General features: G+C 40.2%; 2 protein-coding genes across 2 annotated transcripts; both read left to right on the forward strand.

The window, feature by feature from the left end:
- Window positions 1-1612: 1612 nt before the first annotated feature.
- LOC121691435 (GTPase IMAP family member 9-like) lies at window positions 1613-4052 on the forward strand. The gene is made up of 3 exons (XM_042071177.1): window positions 1613-2234; window positions 2671-2808; window positions 3419-4052. Exons 1-3 carry the CDS (start codon window positions 1613-1615, stop codon window positions 3766-3768), a joined length of 1110 nt encoding a protein of 369 aa, XP_041927111.1. The 3' UTR covers window positions 3769-4052.
- An 8874-nt stretch (window positions 4053-12926) lies between these two features.
- On the forward strand, window positions 12927-17790 carry LOC121690704 (GTPase IMAP family member 9-like). The gene is made up of 7 exons (XM_042071119.1): window positions 12927-13029; window positions 13141-13256; window positions 13452-13560; window positions 14786-15373; window positions 16029-16166; window positions 16934-17346; window positions 17591-17790. The coding sequence occupies exons 3-6, from the start codon at window positions 13548-13550 to the stop codon at window positions 17278-17280; spliced, it is 1086 nt and encodes a 361-aa protein (XP_041927053.1). The 5' UTR covers window positions 12927-13029; window positions 13141-13256; window positions 13452-13547; the 3' UTR covers window positions 17281-17346; window positions 17591-17790.
- Window positions 17791-25025: the final 7235 nt, after the last annotated feature.

Raw genomic sequence — 25025 nt, forward strand, 5'->3', positions numbered from 1 at the left:
GCAGAGTTGGAAAGTTAGGTCAACTTGGAAACTGTTTCTGTTGCCTGATGGTAAGGTACAGCCGTAGCTTTACACCTGCAGGAGCGCTTGCTTGGGCGCCTGTGTTGCGCAATGCACTTTGCTCCTCTCATCTATACGACACAGTTCCCATGGTTCTCCAAACCATACATAATTACGAGGACAAATATTGCTACACGAGGGAAATCAATGTGGTGTCCGATGTGAAAAAATAGGTATAAATCTAGCGAACACATTTCCACGAATCACGGATGTGTGGATGACATAAATTAGGAAATATTAGAGGACTTAATGAGACGTGATGTTGAACTGCATGCCAATGCCATTTAACCCAAATGCCCCAGCAGCAGCACGGGAGAGGAGAGCTTATCTGACAGATCTGCATTGTCTATACTCTATAGTGAGGTAGATTACATTGCAAAAATATCACCATGCATTCATAACCTCGTGATTCAGTGAGAGTGATCCCAAAACATCGGAAAGTGACATTTCTGTATTACATTTTGTCAAGAGGAAAAATCAATAGCAAACTGTTCCCAACTGACTATAGCCAAAGTCCTTTTAGGCAAGTCCCTCCACTCGGTGGCCATATTGCAACGCTTTTTGGGCACTCATCGGGCATCCTATTCGGCAGAAATGCGTGTGCGCAATGCTTCACGACACCAATCTTGCTCCAGCGGCACGTTCACAACACATGATTGGCACGATGTCTTCACAACACACCATATGATTGGCTCAATGTATTCACATCACACCACATGATTGGCTCAATGTATTCACATGTCAACGTTTTGCCGAGGAAAGGGTGGGATACAGTATATGTAGACAACGGCGTTACAAACTAGCCCCATGCATTTCTATGGATGATTTTTTGAGTGCTGTGTCTCCTCATTAGAAAGTCTCTGCTATAGCACTATGAACCGTTCCTGGCTGCGCCTGGCAATTCCGCCATCATAATAGCAATCCGCTATGGAACAAGCGTGCCTGTTGTTAAAGGGAATGTGAGATGACGCTCTGATTGGTTTATTGCACCTTACGCCCAAACCACACCCATGATTAATGTAGCTACTTCAGACCACCCCATTTTAGATTTGCGTCGGGCGCAACAGTCATTAACCCGCCGGTAAAATAGAAACAGTGCCCAAGATCCGCCCACAAAGTGATTTGCGCGAAGTCAATTGAGTTAAAGTGCACGATAGAGCCCAAAGTATGTGTTTATAAAAATATTCTTATAACACAGTGAGCAGACACATCCTTTTTCCCTTTATAGATGACAATCTGAGTTAAATTTGGTGCCACCTGTGTCATGCCACACCCACACTTGCCTATATGTAGTCAGAGAAATGCCCTTAATTAATACTAATTTGGACACAGCAAAGTGGAATACAATTTTTCAAGTCAACTCCAAAAAATTGTGTAGAAAGTGGCGTATGCCTTCTTTTGTGCATATACAGCATTTATGAATGAAGCCCCTGGACTCTACATTTGCTGTTCTGGTACAGTTATCCCTTACTTACAATACATCAGGGAACCTCATCACTATATAAGTGTCAATCACAAGCAAATGTGAAGATTATTACATGTCCAATATCAAATGGTTTGTAATCATTCCCATCACGGTGACGCTCACTACTTGTCAGAGTTGAGGATTGTGCTGCTGGGATCCGGAAGATCTGGGAAGAGGTCATCAGGAAACACCATCCTGGGCAGAGAGGAGTTTGATACTGTAGGGAGAACAGCTCAGTGTGTGAAGAGACAGGAAAAAGTAGCAGGGAGGCAGGTCACTGTGGTGGAGGCTCCAGGATGGTGGAGTAATCTTCAGTTAGAGGACACTCCTGAACTGACTAGAGAGCAGATTGAGCTCAGTGTGTCTCTGTGTCCTCCTGGACCCCATGCTCTACTGCTGGTCATACCTGTGGACACTCAGTTCACAGAGTCAGAGAGAAGATCAGTGCAGGAACACCTGGAGCTTCTCAGTGAGAGAGTGTGGAGTCACACTATAGTGCTGTTCACCTGTGGAGACTGGCTGGGAGACACACCCATTGAGCAGCACATTGAGAGTGAAGGAGAGAGTCTGCACTGGCTGGTAGAGAAATGTGGGAACAGATATCATGTCCTCAACAACCAGACCAGAGATGATCACATGCAGGTTACACAGCTGATGGAGAAGATAGAAGAGATGGTGGCAGGAAACAGAGAACAACATTATGAGATTGGTGAATAACAACTAACCATTATCAGTAAAAATGCTAACATACCTGCTACCCCATTGTGAGAGAAAATTAACTCTTACTTTGCTGGAGAGTTTTATATCTTTATATGAAGTTATGGTAATGGGATTTGGCAGACACTTTTGTCCAAACAGACTTACAAATACAAAACACAACAAAAAAACAATACAATAGGTCAAATGAACAGTTTTAAAATGTTGGAAAGACTACACGTTGAATCATATATTCGTTTTCATTTGTATACAAATCTATTTCTTAATTTATTCATTATATTAATTTACTGTAATTGATATTATGTATCTAGATAGATAGATAGATAGATAGATACTTTATTGATCCCCAAGGGAAATTCAAGAATTAATCTATCTATTAATATGTGTTTATTCATTTTAATTTCTGATTATGTTTTTATCTTTGATAGTGAGTGGAGACTCCCTCTCTGACCGTTGGTCTCTCAGTAGTTCTGCATACAGCTCCTTCAGATCACAAGCTGGACCAGAGGAACAGCATACACGCCCTGTCAAGAAAGCAAGCAGCTTTGACATTATACCACCAGACAGTAAGCAAATAGTTCAGACAATTTGGATTATTTGGTTATGCTGCAACTATGTCAAATATTTATCAGGAATGTATTTCATTTGTTATATGGTGGATAACATATATTGATTTACATTGTGTATGAAAATATGTATGCATTTCTTACTTTATTTAGAGACAATGTTGATTCCTTAGCTGAACAAAAACCTTGTTTAGCTAAGGGTGTGTGTAGAGGGATTTATACTGATATTTCTCTTTACAGTAAAAACACATAATATGGCTGGACTACATAGAATGGCACCTGTGCACATGAATTCTGTCTTGAGTTGTGTTATGTGTGAACATTTGTGTGCATTATTTAGTTATTTAGAGCCTAATACCTCAAGCATACCAACCTCAGTATGTCTACATGTCAGAGGTGCTGAGAATTTCAATATCTTGTCAGCTTTTTTGGAAAACTCTTCTTGCCTGTGGTATGTGGCAGGCAGAGATCTGCAGATGATCAGATACAGAGCACAGAGGACACTCAAGGTGTTTACATGCCCTGGACTCAGAACACTGTGTTCTGCTATTTACTGTTACGGTTCATTATGATCCATCTTCTTCACTGACATTTCTGTCTTCTTTTGTAGTGAGTGGAGAATCCAGTGGAGATTCTGACCGCTGGTCTTTCACCAGCTCTGCATACAGCTCCCTCAGATCACAGACAGGATATGACATCAGTTCTCTCCGTGGTTCCATGAGGTCTACAGCTTCTTCACAGAGTTCGGGAGTTGGATCTATGAGTTCTAGAGCTGGATCTGTTAGGAGTTCAGACTCCAGAGGATTCAAGTTCCCAAACCTGTTTAAAGTGAAGAAGGCCCTTGGAGATCTTCCTGAAGCCCAGGAGGCATCAGACTCCACACACACCAAGAAGGAGAAGAAGAAGTCAGCAGAGAAGCAGGAGAAATTAATTAATCAGGATACACAAACTCCAGTATAAAGAGTGTCTAATGACACAGACAATTATGACTTTCAGTGGACATTTTGTTAATACATATTTCATTGTTGTCATAGTGTTCTGGAAAGTGAAGAATGAATTGCTGTGCAATTCCACATATTGACCACAGATGGCAGCAAAGCCAATTTCACAATAATCATTTTAGCCATTCTGGCTGCCCCCAAAAATATGCCCCCCTCATCTTCTTAATAGCATGGACATCAGCAGTCACAGGAACATCAAGCTGCTTGGAGATGGTCCGATAGCCTTTACCTTTAACATGTGTGTCTGTAATGTTCCTTCTGATCTCCTCAGACAACTCAATCCTTTGCTTTCTCTGTAAACATAATGATACCAAACTGCAGACTGAATACTTCACTCCATTTAAATAGGCTGAATGACAGAATTAACATTGAATACATCTGTAATACTAATTAAGATGAAACAGTTTGAAGCATGGCTATAATCCTATAATTTATTATGTTTTTTAAGCGGTAATAACACATTTGCTTAGGACATTTTAGAATGTCATTGTAAAATAAACAACTATTTATCTTTTCAAGCGTTCTTTGCTTTATCCTATTTCATACTAAAGGCTCGTTGCTATACATGTCATTGCTTTTTCTATTCTATCACCATTTCTATCAGTGAGCTGGAAGGGAACCAACAAATTTGGCATTTGTTTGTATGTGTTGTTCAAAACTGAAATTGTTTAACACATAGAGCCTAGCTTTATCTAGTTTGAAGATAAATATATTATGTGTGAGAGAGAACAGAGAGAGAGAGAGAGGCAGTTAAGTTATATCATTTGTTTGGACTACCTTATTATTTGAACTCTTTAGCAAATCTTCTGTGCTTTGGACCTTTTGCCGGATTTCTGTTAACTTTGTGTCTCCTGTGTGTTTGCTAAGCCTTGGGCCTGCAACTTCCTTGTTTAACGTGGTGATCATTAAATCTGAAAACCTGGATCTGAATTCTCTGTCTGAGTCAGTGTGTCCTGACACATACATTCACAGTAATCATACGTATGACACATACACACACAGTAGACATATGTACGCATGCATGCACATGCACACACACAAGCACATGCACGCGCGCACACACACACACACACACACACACACATAAACATAAACACGTGCATGCACACAATTCAAGAATTTCTCAGAATTATGAACAGGCAAGATGGGGGTGGGGTTTATAAAATGTATTTTACATGTTAAATCTATGAACTAATCATGTTTTGCTTCTTGTTGTCTAGCAGATACCAGTGAGAATTGAGTGTGGCTAATGCAATTCAGTAAGACAGTTAGAATCATATAGGCCTTTCAGCTTGACTTATTTTTGTGGAAAAAATGTGCTGGACTGGGCGGCGGTAGTTGGTTAGACAAACATCTGTTAATATGACTGAAATGTGTGCCATGTGGTGCAAGAGTTTGATTTTGATAATGCTATATGTGGTTTTGGCCACAGTGCTTCATTTTGCAGGATATATAAAGTATTTTGCAGTTTGGGTGTGTGGTTTTGTGAATTGTGTTAAAACCAGCCTATAGTCAGGGGGCCTATGTGGTTTATGTGGGATTGAAATGTTAATTTTTGGAGTGGTTGGACTGTCTTTAGAGGTCATTGAACATGGAGAAAAATGATGTCTCCATTTTTTTTTACCTGTTTTAACCCTATTTTTGTGAAATTGTATATTTCACTATAATTAACACCATAAATATTGCCTAAATCACTGGCTATGTTGAATAAAGTTCACAAAACAGTTATTTTATTATTTTCAACAGTATGATTGTATGTCAGTATTATGATTGTATGTCAAACAATTAGAGATAAGATCAATAACCAATCAGTTTCACCAAATACACATACTCCATTGCTGAAAGATAGCAAAATCACTGAATCACAGATGAGACCTCAAACAACATTTAATTCATTTACATATACACAACATATTAGATCTCACCATCACAATGTCCTCATCAAAATCTACAACTAGTCTACTAAACCCTATTTGTACTCACCTTCTTAAGACTGGTCTCCCCTTCCTGGATAATGTTTTGCTCTAGATTATAAATAATTCTGTCAGGGCATGTACCACAGTCATTTAAGACATCTGTTATTAAGCTCTCCCTCAAAAAACCTAGCCTTGTATCTATACTGGTCCTCCTGGACCTCAGCGCTGCCTTTGACAGCATAGACCATGACATACTACTTAGGCTTGAAAATTTGATAGGCATCAAAGACTCAGCACTCGCTTGGTTTAGATCATACCTTCCTAACCGTCAACAATTTGTACAGGTCCATAATAAACCATCTACCCAGATTATGGAGTACTGGGGCCCCTGTTGTTTAGCAGATGATACATAACTATACCTCTCCATAACACCTGATGAATTAACCCCGTTAGCCAAACTTGACACATGTATAAGAGCTATAAAGACATGGATGACAAATAATTTCCTGCTTGTGAACTCAGATAAAACAGAAGTCATGGTTTTAGGTTCAAAAAGATGAGGGATATCCTATCCACATCACAGGCTACAGTACATATAGTGATCTTCCACTGACCTCATCCACAAGTGTTAAAAACCTGGGATTTATAATTGACCAGGACCTAGCACTAAGTAATCACATAAAACAGATCACCAAAACTTTTTTTTTCCATTTAAGGAACATTTCAAAGATAAGGAAGTCCTTCTCCTTACCAGATGCCAAGAAATTAATGTTTTGTCATCTCAAGGATAGACGATTGCAATGCTATTATGCTGGCTGTAATAATACCTGTCTAAAGAGCTAACCGTTTATTCAAAATGCAGCTGCTCACACACACAAAAAATATGAACATATTTTCCCCATCCTAGCATCTTTACACTGGCTACCTGTTAAAAGTCATTGACTTCAAAATATTACTTATAGTTCTTGGTTGGTTGCCTGCATTGAAAGAGGATACCTCATGAAGAAGCTCTTTTGTCTGCTTCTGACAGAAGAAGCACTTATCTATGCTGGCAGCAGCTGCTGCTGAACAAGTGTACAAAGTCCCTCTAGATGGACTTGATGCAGTTGCAGGTGTTGCTGCAGGTTCAGAAGATGGTCTACCACGTCTTTTCTGAAGACACTGAGTCCTGCCTGCTTCACATGATTTCTAGTAGCGAATCTTAGCATGCTGCAGATGCTCACTGTTACAGGTGGATTTGTAGCAGTTCCTGTGCCAAACTGCTTTGTTCTCTTGTAAGATAACTGCACTGTAACAATGTAATCGTTGGCTGATCTGTGATCCCCATCTCTCTCATGGACAAAAACAAGAAATTTGGCATATGTCTCTAGTGATGGTTCATTCTCCAGTCCACACATATCTGCCACTGGATACATAGCCCAAAATCTGTTTCTTTTAGAATATGTGTGCCATCACCTGAACCAACAGAAAGACACACCTCAGAATATAACCTAACTAGACTGTGCCACCATGGACTATGAAAATGTGCTAGAAGCTAGAAGGTCACTAATATCACCAACCATGAAGAACAGAGCAGTATGTGCTTCAGGTTATTCGATATTCTAAATTCTATCACTGCCAGCTATCATCAGCCAACTGTCAATGGTAGTCAGGGATGGATTACTGCATGGGCCTACCGGGCCCAAGCCCAGGGGAGACAAGGAGTCAGGGGGCCCAAGCCATTGCATGGAATCATTGCCTCAATATCAACACATCATATCAACATATAGGCTATGAATCTGATTAAATTAAAGTATTGGCCATCCCCAAAATGCACCAGAATATAGGAAATCACATCAAATAAATGTTTAAATATGTCCCACGCAATAATTAGTGGGTGGCCTTTAATACATCTGGGCCCAGGGGCCTGAAAGTTCATAATCCATCCATGCTGGTAGTGTCTCACTTTCTCTTTCTCTCTCTTACACACACACACACACACACACCTGTCTGTTTGTCTATCCGATCCTTTACCCTTTCTTTTCATCACACTTACATAAGCTACGGAAGGCCTTACCCAGATAGCAAACATACACTGGGACAGAACTGGGCCACACCTACCACAACGTCCGGCACGGATCTGCATAATGGACCTGATCCGGCGTCCAAACGCACATCGGTCCAAAATTGGTCTGGATCCATTTGACGGATCTGGTACCAATAAGGGCTAAGACTGGCCCAGTTCCGTATGGTAGTCTGTGTTACTGACGTGTTCCAGATCTGTTTATCATATGCAATACGGGTCCGCTTATTGTGTGTGGTACGGACCCGTTTATCAGACATCAGCCGGCTTTATTTGACATGTGAAATGTGATTGGTAATTAGGGCTAATTATCCTGAAAAATCTGTTTGCTACACATTTGCTAACAGGTTCGTTATAGGTTCACCCAGGCTAAAGTTCGTAACGTTTTCCCAACAGCTCAACTGATAAATATAAGCTAGGCTACAAACACAAGGGGGGTAAAAAAAACTTTACACATAAGTGTCTTATTATTTTTTTTTATTCAACAACCTGGCTGTAGAAGTGCAATCCCAGACAAAGTTTAAGTCGTGTTAATTCTACATTTATTCCTTTTTGCAAATAGGCTAAGTCACAATTACACTCGTTTTTTATCATCAGTGATCCTGTTAGGGTTATCACTGTTTTTTCCAAAATAGTTATTGTGATAGCTGTTTTGCTTAAGTTAAGCTAGTTGTTGCTGGAAAATAATAGTAAAGTTATCAATCGCTCGGTTGCTTGTTGTTGTCTCTGAATAAACCAACAGAGATAAAAAGCAGATACTACCTTGAAAAGTTGGGCTGTCCTAGTCCAACCCCAGGCTGGCAAATCATGTCAAAAGATTGATAGTGAGCAAACCAAAGATCCTTGATTAACATTAGGCTACTGCTTGGACTTCTGCATGCGTGGCAAGAATATGGGGTTGTTTCATAGCACTGTTAGATCTGACACAAACAACAATTGACTACTTTTACCACTGCTAGGTAATAATAAAAATAATGAAATGAACATATGATCAATATTGAGCCAACTATATCTTCTTTTCCAGCCTTACTGTAGAAATGAAGTGGCCATGAGAACATAGTGCACCCCTATGGTTTCTAAATTTGTGCCATTCCAAAATACCTTTTTTTTCCCTTTAGCAGCCAGTTGACAATTAAGTAGGGAAAGGACAGTCAATTTAGCAGAATCAGCACCTTAATTAATATCATTACCACCTGGGTCTGCTGTGAAAAATTGGTCCTTCGGCTCATATCCGTATTACAGGTTTGGGCCAAATCAGTGTTTTGTATTTTAAACGCATCTCCTGACTTCCAGTTGAGTTGCGGAAATTGGACCTGGGACAAATCTGTAAACCGGTGATAAAACAGCATTGCTAGCAGAGCTGAAACCTGTATCGGGAGTAGACCTGGCCCACAGTCAGATACCGTATGTCCGCTACAGGCGGATCTAAAGGCTTTTATGCGGATCCGGCCCAAAGGAAATTGCTATCTGGGTTAGCACAGACCTTTAGAGAGAGAGATGTGACCCTGTAATTACAGCTTCCATTTCACCCAACAGATGTAAAGGAGCCTACATGTCTGACAGCACAGCTAACATGAACAGCTAATGGTAAAACAAAATCTTTATTGCATATTATTTATGCATGAGTTATTGCACAAGTTATGTTTTCCGGATTCTTGTCATTTATTGTACATGCTACCTTATATTTTCCAGCTGTCAGCGCAGCAACATTGGTTTTGCATTAAGCTAGAAGCTAGCTGTGAACCCCCATTTGGCTGCTACGTTAGTAATCGCTAGCTAGTCTCTTAACGTGAATAACGTTATTTGCAAGCCTCCAAGCACAGCCGTCAAACTTTAATTCCTACCTGTTGCCTTTCACCATCCACTTGTTTAACTGCTGTCGCATCCCTTGACATGCCATCTCCTTTTCCCTCTTTCTTTTTCTATTTTTCGCCCCCGACAGCTTTCTTGATTTATCCATTTTCCATAGACATCTGAACTCACTATTCGTAGGCTATTCTATCTGCTCGCTCAGCGCTCACGGCGCCCCCGCTCCCTCTTGTGTCAAAATTCTACGGTGGAATCTTAAACGTCCCACATACTCGACGCACCCGACCAGTAGCGCGACAATGTGACGTCACAGAAGCGCCGTAACCATTTATACTCGCGCGTGGTGGTCGCAACACTAGTTGCAATATTCTCCTGAACAGAGGTGTCGCTGTTGTGAAAAGACTAACATTAACTACTTACACAGCAGAAGAAGCTGCAGTAAGAAACACCAGTAGCTAGCCTCTGTGATGGTACTTCAGACTTTGGTTGCTACTATTCACAACTACCATCATCATTATCATGTAGTTTCCAAGGTGTGTGCACAGGTAGATAGATAGATAGATAGATAGATAGATAGATGGATATATAGATAGGTACTTAGGGAAATTTTAATAATTTAAACAGTTTAGTTAGCTAGCTAGCTAGCTAGCAGCTGGCTGAGTTTGTGTAATTTCCTGAAGTGGAAAGAGATTTTGTTCAGGCCTTAATAGATATCCTTTGTTTGAAAATAAATCGTTTCTATTCTTTCCTCTTAATTCCATGTGTTGCAACTCTCACTGGTAACTTTGTTAACTTATCCAGCAAACTATTAAACATTCACGACTGTAACAAAACACTGCAACTCGCTTGCCCTCGAACTAGTCCATCTTCCTGTTTCCGCCTTGTCGCGCTCGTCTGAAAAAAAATGAGTGGTGCGCTACCTCGCGCTACACGGCCAAAACCCTGGCGCGCCAGAGAGATCTACGTCATTTTGACGTCACATTGTCGCTCTACCGGTCGGGTGCGTCAGGTATGTAGAAGCCTTTATGAGATAGGGCGTCTACTCTAGCCTGTTTTGTTCTAAAATGTTATTTAAAACATTGAGGAAATTCAGAAATGATTAAGAAAAGCACAATAGCAGCTACATATAGAAAATACCAAAACTTCTTTTTTTTTTTTTTTTACCATCACTTTGGCGCCCCCATGGTGCTGCGCCCCTATGCGCTGCATATAGTGCACTTTTTGCGCCACTGATAACAGATCGCACAGGGATGGATAATGAGCGGTTGTTTAAGATTAAATTACAATGCCAGACACCTTCAGATATGAGAGACCCCCTCAGGTTTTTGACTTTGTTGCTTTCATGGGAGCCAGTCGTCACTCTATGGGAGCTCGGCTCCCTCTGGCTCCAACGTAATTCGAGCCCTGGCAGGACAAATAAAGGCAGGTTCCCATATTTGCCTATACCATACCAGCAATTGCCATCAGTCCACCAGCACTAGAAGACATTGCTTCGATTTAAGTCAATGAAATAACACCTCTTCTTAATATTTTATTATATTGTTGGTTGGATTAATAAAGTCGTTTTCCTACCATGGGTCTCCAACACACGCAGCTCATTGTCTTGCCGCCCCTTTCGAGCTAATTGCCAGAGGCTGAAGCCTACTACATTTAATTGTTGCGTGACTCAAGGCATTCCAGCCTACGAATTTAATAACAAGTAGCCTACTAAATCATGCATAATTAAACAATAACTCAATTTAGGCTACTTGGCTACGCAAAAAGGTTTCTATTACAGCACAACCCCTATTCAATGAATGGCTGCCTTGTCTCGCAATAAACAGTGGTGGAAATCCCGACACTTTTTCAACTGCATGAAACATAACAGTGAACCATCAAATATCTCCCAGAGTTCAGTGCCCATCAGTCCCAACATTTAGCAATATAATCAAACAGTCCAAAAGTAAATTAGATCCCAAACCAAACCGAAAATGTTATGCTTTTGATGGCCTACCAGTATGCCGCTCCAAACGAAAAGCATCTCTAATGATGGTTGTTAGTAGACAAACTGGCTTCAGATATCCAACAGAGTGAATATGAGATTGTGCAGTCTTACAGTACTGTAGATGGCTGTGGTTAGTGATGTGATGCTGTTAATGGGGAGTTTTACATAGTTAGCGCAAACCCTATAGGTTATTATTTATTTAGCTTATATAAGGCTTTTTTTCCTTATCAAAAGTGAGGGGGACGACGGCTGTCTCTTCAGCACTGCGTGGGACACATCCCCCACGTCCCCCGTGCCTCCTGCGCCCCTGACCAGTCCCTCGTGTGGAATGGCTGCTCTACTGACTTCACTTCCTCAGTAGTGCTGGATCCGGAGAACTGAGTCTCTCGATTTGGCTTGTTCTATCTGTTCTATCTTACAGCCAGAACCAGTGTAGCACAGGTGCACAACCTAAAGAATTGTTCTATCTGTTGGTACCAGGAAAGCACAGGTACAGCACAGGTAGATAGATAGATAGATACTTTATTGATCCCCAGGGGAAATTCAAGGTAAATAAAGGTGGTCCCAGCGACATTTGTATCCACCAGAAACAAATATAAACTCTGAAACAAATGACCACAGAGGAAAGTCCAATCGAGCTCAAATTCAACTTTATGGTGTTTTATTGCTTTTAAATATTAACAGTCAGGCTTGTAGACTGAGGGATGCAGTTATTCTCTCCAACAGCAGAGGGCAGAAGGGGACTTAGAGGAATATTTCTAAACTGGGATGTGTGTTTTTGTCATGATACCATCAGTGTGGTAGTGTTGAATATCTGTATCTGAAATAGTGTCATTAAAAGAACAGACTGGTACAATATTTCAATAGGAGACATATGAACAACAGACTAGATGGTACAATATTCCAATAGGATACATTTGAATTATGTCACACGTTTAGAATTCCTGCTTTCTTCTCAACTGCCATGAGCACTCTTGTCCTGCAGGTGGCACTGGAGTAGAGGGGGAGGTCTGTGGGCTGAGATCAGGAGGAAGTCCACATATCTACCGGACACACCCATGGGCATTTTTTAAATCACTTCTAAATGATCAGGGGGAAGTCCACATAACAACCGGACACACACATGGGCATTTTTTAAATCACTTCTAAATGCACAGATCTTAATGTCTGCTGAGTATATGACACTGGTCAAATATATCTGGATTTGCAATGTGCAAATATCAACTCCCCAACCAGTCCAACCTGCCTGGTCATGCTTTCCACTTCCACAAATACAGCATACCTGGCTGAGACCATTTGAGCTCTTTTATTTTTTAGTATAATTGAAAGTGTGAATTAGTTCAGATTATTTACAGTAAATGGCAGACTAAACATTGCCATGGACTCAGATGACTCCTATAATAAGGATGGCAAATGGCAGCTTTTTTTCTCTCTTCCTGATTCTCCCAGGTAACGGTTAAAAGTCAGTAATCATTAATCAGTAAAAGGGGCGTACATGCAAGCCTCTTCCAGTCCTCTCTGAACTAGAGATAATAACCCTTGTGTTCTTTTCACCTGCAGCAGCAGCGCGACAGAAGCAGGTAGGAGGGGAAAGACACAAACTCATTCAAGATCGGCTAAGAACACAAACCACACACAAGAACCCTGGGAAACTTCTGGAAACACTTACCCATACGGTGATATCACATAACTATCTTATTTCATGTCTTAGTTTTCAGAAAACTGTATTCTTCTGGATTGTTTTGTTGAGAATTTGGTTGTCTGCAGATTCATTCTCCTCCCAGTTTGTCACTTAATACCATCAACTTGTTGATCATTCTGTTGGAGAAGAGAGACATTGTTATTAACACTGAATAGCACTCATCTCGCAGACAGGAAGTATCCCATAATAACCTGAGACATAGATAAGACAACGAGACATCACATGGACTGACTGTCTTCAGTGTGCTTCACTTCAAGGAGGCAAAATGTCTGACAACGGTGAGAAATATGATCTTAATGTGATTTCTTATTACTTGACAATGTGTTCTGTTCTAGTCTATGATTAGATTTTCTTTCATTCTGCATGTCTGTTTCTCTCCTCACTGAAAAAAGGGAAATAGGGATCGTCAGAGTTTCTGAAATTGCACAAGCTAGTCTCTCTTCAGAGCAAAATGTTATTATGTAGAGTCTACAAATCTCTTCACATCAACCAATATATCCAACTGCATCATGAGAGTGAAGTCCACAACTGGGAATGCACATGATATGGGAATGAACCCTACTGTCAATTCTTTAAGTGTGTTCCCATAAACATTTGTGAAATGGTCAAGCTGCCAAAATCTTAACAAGCGTTAGATAATTTCAAATTTTGGACATGGTCTATGTTATGCTTTGAAATGAGCCATGCTTTATTCATACTGTGTCTGGTGTTATGATGCCAGTGGTACCTGTCTTCTGCTGCCAGATTAAATTAATACATCTTAGGATCTGAGCTCTACTTATTCAGAATGTTTTATCTCATGAAGAAGTATGTCTTCAATATGTCAATATTTAGCCTAGAAATCTAGACGCACCCTAGCGGCAGCAAATGTAATTCGCAGCCAGGGTAGTCTAGCAACTCTCCGTTGGCTTGAGAGCTGGAATTAAACTTCGGTCAGGCCAATCACATCATGTATTGAGTCGGTGGGAGGGCTTAACATAATGATGGCAGAATTGCAACGGTTCCGCATGAATTCCCTGCTACTTGAAAACAAAGAAGATGGATGCTGCTGCTGGCTAACAGCGTGACACAAGTTAAACTTCATTGAAATTGGCAAAAGTTTGATCAACTAGCCAACTAGCTCCGCTGGTGGGAAAACGCATGGGACTCATGAGTTGTAATCCTATCCTATTGTGTGCAGAGGGAATTTGAAAGACAACCGATTATCCTGCCCTTCGGTTTTGAGCACTGCAAATGGTGCAGACCCTACAGTACATCTTGATGTGGGTCTGGCTCGTCAGGCTAGTCAATATTAGCATTGGAACTGCAATATTTTCATGGCAAACAATATGCCCTTTCGGTATAGGCCTACTTGATTATCAAAATTTGTAACAGTAAAACCATAAAGTTGAAGTTACATATTCAGTTGTTGGTTTTACATCAGGGCATACAATCAACGTTATAACCTGAAAGAGAAAAGCAGTATTGTTCTAACATATTCACACGTTCTAACACATTCTTCAGTGCATCATCTGCCAGAGTTGAAGATTGTGCTGCTGGGATACAGAGCTGCTGGGAAGAGTTCATCAGGAAACACCATCCTGGGAAGAGAGGAGTTTGATACTGTAGGGAGAACAGCTCAGTGTGTGAAGAGACAGAGAGAAGTAGCAGGGAGGCAGGTCACTGTGGTGGAGGCTCCAGGATGGTGGATTAATCTTCAGTTAGAGAACACTGAACTGACTAGAGAGGAGATTGAGCTCAGTGTGTCTCTGTGTCCTCCTGGACCCCACGCTATACTGCTGGTCATAAGTGGGGACAGTTCATTCCCTGAGACATATAGAAGGTCAGTGCAGGAACACCTGGAGCTTCTCAGTGAGAGAGTGTGGAGTCACACTATAGTGCTGTTCACCTGTGGAGACTGGCTGGGAGACACACCCATTGAGCAGCACATTGAGAGTGGAGGAGAGAGTCTGCACTGGCTGGTAGAGAAATGTGGGAACAGATATCATGTCCTCAACAACCAGAACAGAGATGATCACATGCAGGTTACACAGCTGATGGAGAAGATAGAAGAGATGGTGGCAGGAAGCAGTGGGCAGCATGATGAGATTGGTGAATAACAACTACACTGTAAAAAATATAGCTTGCCTTTTGTTCTGCCAAATAAGGTTTGTAAAGTAAATATAACTCAAATAATCAGAAAGAAGTGGTAAACTAGAAAATATTACACTTATCTCAATCATTGGTCCGAAGTTCGGTGGTGATATCTCCAATCACATGCACCTGGTTTCAAAGAACTTGCATGTGATTCGATCAAATTCACTTCACCAAGGAGGTCTCACCCATTTCAGAGTCTCCGCCTTGACATATAATTCCGGTGTCAACCTTCATCATTTCATTGTAATTATCATCATATACTCATGGCATGGAGATATCACTGCCAAACTTGGGGCCATCAAGTCTTTCCTTAAGTTACTTCAACTTAACTTCAAAATAACTAATGTAATTTCAACTAAGTTTCATGAGTCAACACACTGTAAAAAAAAAATCGTATTTTTTAAAAAGTCAACATATTTAACTTTTTTTGTCTGTTTGTTTTGAATAATTTTCATTATCTCAGTAAAAGTCTACACTTATTTGCTACCTTATAGTGAGAGAAAATGAACTCTCTCTATGGAGAGTTTTATATCCTTATATGAAGTTTTTTTCATTTGTGTCCACATCTATTTATGAATGTAATACATCTCTATTATTTAATCTTTGATAGTGAGTGGAGACTCCCTCGCTGACTCCAGATCTCTCAGTAGTTCTGCATACAGCTCCTTCAGATCTCAGGATGGGCGAGAGGAACAACATACGCGTCCTGTCAAGAAAGCAAGAAGCTTTGACATTATACCACCAAGAAGTGAGCAAATAGTTCAAAGAAATGTGTAACGTTTTCAGCTAAGGAAACATGATTTGTATACAGTGATTTATGCTGACAGATTATCTCAAAACAGTATTTTGTTGGTTATAATATGGCTGAGTGGATTACATGGTATAGCACCTGTGCTCTTCAGTTGTGTCTTGAGCTGGTGTTGTGTTTGAACATTTTTGTGCATATTTTAGTTATTTAGAGACAATTAGTACGTTGGTCATGAGACCAACCTCAAGTTAGAGCTGCTGATATCTTGTCAGCCTGCTGTGATGAGGTTTTGTGGATGTGTTCTCTGGGGCTAAGCAGGAGGTTCAATGTGGTTTGAATGTGAAGTGAGGGCTTCATGTCAGATTAATACAATCATATCTGTTTCTATTGGCCGATTGCTAAAGTAGGTGGGAGTAACAGACACAATATGCTTGTTTAATTGGCAGCATCTGCAGATATGCATTTTCATGACACAGAACAAGTTTATCATTTACAAAATTATGTTGTGGACCTTCAATCTATGGGACACCCAGGAGTCCTGGACCACACTTTGGGAACCACTGTGCTAAAGGACCAGATAGAAAATCATGGACAATGGCAGATATAGACATACATTAAGGAGCAGGCAGAGATCTGCAGATGATCAGATACAGAGCACAGAGGACACTCAAGGTGTTTTCATGCCCTGTACTCAGAACACTGTGTTCTGCTATTTACTGTTACGGTTCATTATGATCTTCTTCACTTCACTCTGTCTTCTTTCCTAGTGGGTGGAGAATCCAGTGGAAATTCTGACCACTGGTCTTTCACCAGCTCTGCATACAGCTCCCTCAGATCACAGACAGGATATGACATCAGCTCTCTCCGTGGTTCCATGAGGTCTACAGCTTCTTCACAGAGTTCTGGAGTTGGATCTATGAGTTCTAGAGCTGGTTCTACTAGGAGTTCAGACTCCAGAGGATTCAAGTTCCCAAACCTGTTTAAAGCGAAGAAGGCTCTTGGAGATCTTCCTGAGGCCCAGGAGGCATCAGACTCCACACACATCAGGAAGGAGAAGGAGTCAGCAGAGAAGCAGGAGAAATTAATTAATCAGGATACACAAACTCCAGTATAAAGAGTGTCTAATGACACAGACAATTATGACTTTCAGTGGACATTTTGTTAATACATATTTCATTGTTGTCATAGTGTTCTGGAAAGTGAAGAATGAATTGCTGTGCAATTCCACATATTGACCACAGATGGCAGCAAAGCCATTTTCACAATAATCATTTTAGCCATTCTGGCTGCCCCCAAAAATATGCCCCCCTCATCTTCTTAATAGCATGGACATCAGCAGTCACAGGAACATCAAGCTGCTTGGAGATGGTCCGATAGCCTTTACCTTTAACATGTGTGTCTGTAATGTTCTTTCTGATCTCCTCAGACAACTCAATCCTTTGCTTTCTCTGTAAACATGATACCAAACTGCAGACTGAATACTTCACTTTATTTAAATAGGCTGAATGACTGAATCAACATTAAATACATCTCTAATACTAATTAAGATGAAACAGTTTGAAGCATGACTATGATTCTATAATTTCTTATGTTTTAGCAGTACTAACACATTTTAGAATGTCATTGTAAAATAAACAACTCATTTTCTCTTTTCAAACGTTCTTTGCTTTACTCTATTTTATACCAAAGGCATGACGCTGTACATGAGAACTTTGAGAATGTCATCACTGTTCTATTCTATCACCATTTCTATCAGTGAGCTGGAAGGGAACCATTTGTTTGGTTAGCATTTGTTTGTATGTGTTGTTATTCCAAAACTGAAATTCTGCAATTGTTTTATACATACTTTATGTATTGTTTGAAGATAAGAGAATGTTAATAATCACAATCACACATAGGGGATGCAGTTTCAGTTCAGGTTGATTGGCAGCTCATGGCACATCACATGGACAGCAATATACAGTATAACTGAACAGCACTTTTAACCTCCTGACTACCAAGAAAAAAATATCTCCAAATTCTTTTTTTTCTTAACTTCCCCAATAGTTTGGAAGACAATGAGCATACTGAAAACTTTTTTTTTTGAAAAAAATGTTTTTATTTAAGAAATATAAAGTGTCCATTTCAGTGGACTTCATAACACTGTACACATAAAACTGAATCATATAATGTAAGTATAAGTAAAATAGTTTTTTAACACTCTCCTATGATGGTAAAACATTGTTACATTACTTCAGAAATATATTTTAAGTGTTTTTAAGAGATTCATAGAAAAAACAACAACAACATTTTAAATGTTAAATGCTCAACTAACTTGATTAAGCACTTACTTTTCTTCTTTCCATTAAATGTCCTTGTGGTGATGGCCGCCATTTTCTTTGAAGAGGAAGAGGAAGTTCCCAAAACCCCACCCCCATACATGTGATACCATTCAAAAGCCCTAAATGTCCTCTTTAGAGAACCAAAGGAATTAGCTCAGTAGAATGTATGGTGTGGGAGATATTCCGGTTTATAAAGGTCCTCTAGAGAGGACAAAATTGAACTGCTGGTAGTCAGGAGGATATAACTGCTTTCATCACATGGACAGCAATATATAACTGCTACGGGCATCACATGGACATCAATATATAACTGCTCTCATCACATGGACAGCAATATATAACTGCTCTCATCACATGGACAGCAATATATAACTGCTCTGGGCATCACATGGACAGCACTATAGATAGATAGATAGATAGATAGATAGATAGATACTTTATTGATCCTCAGGGCAAATTCAAGGGTCTCAGTAGCATACAGACATAACACACAACATGCACTTACAACAGAAATGGTAAACATTAGTATAAGTATAAACATATAACTAAACTCCACTGTACAATAAAGACAGTATAAGATAAGACAGATAAGAAACTAACAAAACTAAATACTAAATACACTATATAAGTTAAATTAAGAAAGTCCAATGTGCTTGAGGGTGATCAAGCATAAGACGCTTGTAGTGACAGGGCCAGGACTGGTGAGGTGCTAAAGGGAGTGAGTGTCATGGTGAAGGTGCAAACAGTAGTCCAACCATAGTCCTTAGTTGTGTGTGCCTGGCAAGGTGCTCAAGAGAGTGGGTGTCATGGTGAAGGTGCAAAAGGTAGTCCAACATTAGTCCAACAGTGCAACAGTAAGGTCTAGAGACCAGCATAAATAATATAGACAAATAGGAGAGTAAAGTGTAATGTAGACAAGGTAAAATAAAAAAAACTATTTCAGTGCAAGGGCAGGTTGAGGTAACAGTGTAGCAGTAAAACAGTGAAAACATTAGGCTGTGTACAATAGTAAAACAGTAGTAAAACAGTAGTCATCAGAGGCCAGACAGCTAAGGAAGGCATAACAGATACTGTATAGCCTACAGTGTATCTACAGTCTACAGCTCAGAGATATGCAGAGACTCTCCACCCATCAGCCATAACATAACTACAGTCTATAGCACAGAGACTAGAGCCCACTCATCAGCCATAACATAACTACAGCCTATAGCACAGAGACTAGAGGCCACCCATCAGCCATAACATAACTAAAGCCTATAGCACAGAGACTAAAGGCCATTCATCAGTCATACTTACAACCTGTAGCACATAGTGTGTGTGTCAGGAATGTGAGACTGCGTGTCGTTTGGAGCAGTGTATCAGTAGACTATATTTATAGTTTCTATATTTATATTTATATTTTCAGTTTGCTTCGGGATTTAGGCCTAATTCACTTTTGGATTGTTTGATTATATATATAGTGCTAAATGTTGGGACTGTCGCAGGAGACGTACTGTAGGCCTATCAGCCATCGAAATGAAAGCTCATCGGGGGTAATATTGTGGAAACAACTGAAAAAACGCTGGGTAAATATATGGTCCATACTGTAGCATAGGCCTACTGGCGCGCCTAGACTCAAAGCGGCAAAAGCAGACATACCTAACCCTGCACACTAGCGCCACCTGGTGGTTGTTTGGGTCATTGCAGCTTCACTGGGGAAATGTAAATAAAAAACGCGTGATTCACGCGTCAGGTCCAGTGAGAATCACACGTGAAGCCAGACAATTCAAAGTTGTACCCACTGTATATATGTATGTATGTATGTATCTATCTAGGTAGTTCTCTGGCGATGTGCAGTATCTCTTCAGTAGGTTAGTTCAAGGTGCGTCTTTGCCAACTCTAGTGATAACTGTGACGACACTGTGCAAATAGAAATAAGAAGCATGTTAAGGGTTAACAAAAGAGACAGAGTGTACAAGTCGACTTCCCTCAAACCCCGGATGTGGTTCGGCTTGAAGATATAGTGGTCAAAATGTACTATTTTATAAATGTATTACCATATTCAGCATGCCATAACTTGGCAAATATTAATCTCCGGGCCTAGAGACTAGAGGCCACCCATCAGCCATACAGTAACATAACTAAAGCCTATAGCACAGAGACTAGAGGCCACTGATCAGCCATAACACAACTATATATATATAGAGAGAGAGAATACTTTATTGTCTGTTACACAGAGGTTACAGATAATTGTCTTTGACAAGGCTCCAGTCACAAAGAAACATTCACACAGACATACAGTATACAAACAGGGCATGGGGTGTTGAAGTATCAACTGACTGTGGTGTTCATTTTGTGCTGTTCAGTATGGCTATTGCAGAGGGGATGAAATATTTCTTGTAGATGTTTTTATGGGCCAGTGGTACATTAAAACTCCTGCCTGATGGTAGTAGCTGCAAGGAGTGATGGAGGGGTGAGAGGGCTCCTCTGTGATCAGGTTGGCTTTCCTGATCACAGAGCGGCTGTACAGCTCAGATAGGGGGAGCTGGGGGAAGCCAGTTATTTTGGCAGCATAATTCACTATACGTGACAGTCTTGCTTTGTGTTTGATGGTGAGTTGGTTGTACCAGGAAGAGATATTGAAAGTGAGAACTGATTCAATGAGGGAGCGGTAAACCGAGTTTAGCACATCCCTGCTGACCTGAAAAGTTCTGAGTTTCCTGAGCAGGTGGAGACGTTGTTGTGCTTTTTTGTATGTTGTGTCTGTGTGTTGTGAGAAGGACAGGGAAGTGTCTATTTCTGTGCCCAGGTACCTGAATACTTGCACTTGTTCCACTGGCTGACCCTGGATGCTAAGTGGCTGAAACAGAGGCGATGCCTTGTCTCTGCCCCCACAGCATAGTTCTTTTGTTTTTGCCATGTTGAGCTCCAAGGAGAGCTCAGCAAAAGTTTGGGACAGGTTATTTACTACCTGCTGCTAGCGACTTAGGGCATCGATGTTGGACATGTGTGCAACTAAAGCAATGTCATCCGCATATTTAAAAAGTGCCATACCTTCACTGTTACACATGATGTTGTTGGTGTACACAGAGAAGAGGATTGGGGATAAAATACAACCTTGGGGGAGTCCAGTGCTTAAAATAAGCTTTGCAGATTTAACCCCATTAAAAGACACCACAGAGACTAGAGGCCACCCATCAGCCATAACACACCTACAGCCTATAGCACAGAGACTCTCCACCCATCAGCCATAACACACCTACAGCCTATAGCACAGAGACTCTCCACCTAACAGCCATAACACAACTACAGCCTATAGCACAGAGACTCTCCACCCATCAGCCATAACACACCTACAGCCTATAGCACAGAGACTCTCCACCTAACAGCCATAACACAACTACAGCCTATAGCACAGAGACTAGAGGCCACCCATCAGCCATAACATAACTACAGCCTATAGCACAGAGACTAGAGTCAAGTCAAGTCAAGTTTATTTATATAGCGCATTTCATACACAGAGGTCATTCAATGTGTTTTACATAAACAAAACCAAACAATAATAACAAATAAAAGCATAGAAAGGCAATATAGTCAAAGAATAGTTAAAAGGTAAAGATCATAATAAAAAGAAAACATAAAACACAAGGTAAAATAATTTAAAAATAAAGAATAATTAGTAAGCAAAAACAAAGGCAAAAGTAGTAAAAAAGTAATAAAAGACAAGGTAGAATAATTATCAAGGCAGATTCAGAATGTGTAACTCGGCACATTTAGCAGAAAGCATCTGAGAACAGTTTGGTCTTAAGTCTAGATTTAAAACTGGCTACAGTTGGGGCCTTTTTGATGTCATCCGAAAGTTGGTTCCACAGCTAAGCCGCATAGCAGCTAAAAGCTGCTTCACCATGTTTAGTTCTAACAGTAGGTTTTACTAGCAGGTTTTTCACCTGGGACCTGAGAGGACGAGAAGGTGTGCACTGCTGAAGCATGTCTGACAGGTATTTAGATCCTGCTCCATTTACTGATTTATAAACAAGCAATAGTGCTTTAAAGTAAATTCTGTGACTTACTGGAAGCCAGTGCAAGGACTTAAGAATTGGAGTAATGTGGTCAGTTCTTTTAGTTTTTGTTAAAATCCTAGCTGCTGCATTTTGTATCACCTGAAGCTGTTTAATAGTCTTTTTAGGAAGGCCTGTGAACAGTCCATTGCAGTAATCAACCCTGCTGGAGATAAATGCATGAATGAGTTTTTCTAAGTCATATTTTGACATCAGCCCTCTGAGTTTGGCAATATTTTTGAGGTGGTAAAAAGCTGATTTAGTTATCGCTTTCATGTGGCTGTTGAAATTTAGATCACTGTCAATTAATACACCAAGATTTTTAACTGTATCCTTTGCCTTCAACCCTTTTGTGTCAAGGAGAGTGGCAACCCTAAGTCTTTCTTCCTTGTTACCAAATATAATTACTTCAGTTTTTTCTTTGTTCAGCTGAAGAAAATTTTGAGACATCCAGGTGTTGATTTGTTCTATACACTGACACATAGATTCAAGAGGACCATAGTCGTTTGGTGACAGAGCTAATAAATTTGTGTGTCATCTGCATAGCTATGATATGAAATCAAATTATTTTGGATGATTTGTCCAAGTGGGAGCATATTGAGGAGGTTGAATAATAGTGGCCCCAAGATCGACCCCTGGGGAACACCACAGGTCAAGGACGTTGGTGTTGAGGTACAGTTTCCGATGGCAACAAAGAAGCTCCTTTCTTGTAGATATGATTTTAGCCAGCTGATAACTATGCCTGTAAATCCAACCCAGTGTTCTAGTCAGTGTAGTAAAATATTGTGAGCAACAGTGTCAAATGCTGCACTAAGGTACAGTAGCACTAGGACTGATGTTTTACCTGAATCTGTGTTGAGGTGTATGTCATTGGAAACTTTAAGGAGAGCTGTTTCAGTGCTGTGATTTGCTCGAAAACCAGACTGAAAGTAATCAAAATACCCATTTGATGTTAGGAAGGTGGTTAATTGATTAAAGACTACTTTTTCAATAATTTTGCCAATAAAAGGTAGATTGGATATGGGCCTGTAATTGAATCCAGGTTATTCTTTGAGAAGTGGCTTTACAACAGCTGTTTTCAGTGAAAAGTGCCAGACAGCAGTGATACATTTACAATTTGAAGGACATCCGCCGCTATGAGGTGAAAAACAGTTTTGAAGAAATTGGTAGGCAGAGTGTCTAAGACACATGTGGAAGAGCTGAGATTCTGTACCGTTTTTTCAAGTGTTTCGTAGTCTATCAAGCTGAACTCTGACATCAAGTTTAGTTTCCCTCTGTTTGTTGCTGGAAGTTCAGGTTGTTGAATTTGTAATTGAGCAGATATGTTGAGTCTGATTTTGTCAATTTTACCTTTAAAAAAAGATGAAAACTCATTGCATTTATTAGTTGAGAGAAGTTCAGGCGCTAATTGTGAGGGGGGATTAGTTAACTTATCAACAGTTGAAAATAGAATACGAGTGTTATTTGAACTTCTATTGATAATGTTAGAAAAAAATGACTGTCTTGCTTTGCATATTTCAGAGTTATATGTGCGGAGCATCTCTTTATGGATTTCATAGTGGATCTGAAGTTTGTATTTACGCCATTTTCTTTCAGTCTTCCTACACTCTCTTTTTAGAAGTTTAACTGCTGGATTTTGCCTCCATGGTACTTCCTGTTTGTCCTTAACTTTCTTGAATTGTAATGGAGCAATGTCATCCATAATGTTTGCCATTTTTGCATTAAAGTGATCAAATAAGTCTTCTACAGAGTCTGACAGTTGACTTGACTTGCTCAAAGAGAGCACTTGTCTGATCATTTATGATTCTCCTTTTTACAATCATAGCTGTGTTTTGAGTGTGTGGGGTCTGTATTTGGTCTGAAGTATTCCCTACGATTCCAAAAAAGGTTAAAATTGTCAATAAAATTCATCCCAACTGAAAAGCATGTTTTTGCGAGCCAGGTGTTTAAACTGAATAGTCTGGAAAATACAAAGCTTTCCTTCTGCTGGGAGTGGGCCACTGATGAAAATTTGTATTCCAAGCTCATATAGTGCTGAGAAAAGTTCCTTGAAATCGTCTTTGACATACAGCTGTTCTCTGTAGATGTCATTTGCTCCAACATGCACAATGATGTGCTTGATAGTTGCATATTTTGACACCAGTTGAAGCTTGTTTTATGTGTCCGACACTGAAGCATTTGGAAAACAACATACAATCATCCTTTCCCCCATTTATATGTCTCACAGCAGAGTCGCCTAGAACGAGGGTTGTGGGATGAATAGGTGTCGAGTGCTGCTTCTTGTCTGTGCCCATCTTTCTATTGTTGTGGTTTGATCGCTGCCTGCTTTGGGTCTGTTCCCTGGAAAATTCCTCTCTCACGTCCCGGAGGCATTCAAATCTGTTCCATAGTGTTAGGGGCTGTGGGCTTCCCTTAGAACCACAAGCCCTGTAGTAGTTTGCTGATCTGTCTGTATTTCTGATACGAGGCCTGAAGTTAACATCTGAATTTACTGGTGTTGA

This window comes from Alosa sapidissima, chromosome 2 (genome assembly GCF_018492685.1).
Source record: "Alosa sapidissima isolate fAloSap1 chromosome 2, fAloSap1.pri, whole genome shotgun sequence".
In the NCBI taxonomy this organism is placed as follows: Eukaryota; Metazoa; Chordata; class Actinopteri; order Clupeiformes; family Clupeidae; genus Alosa; species Alosa sapidissima.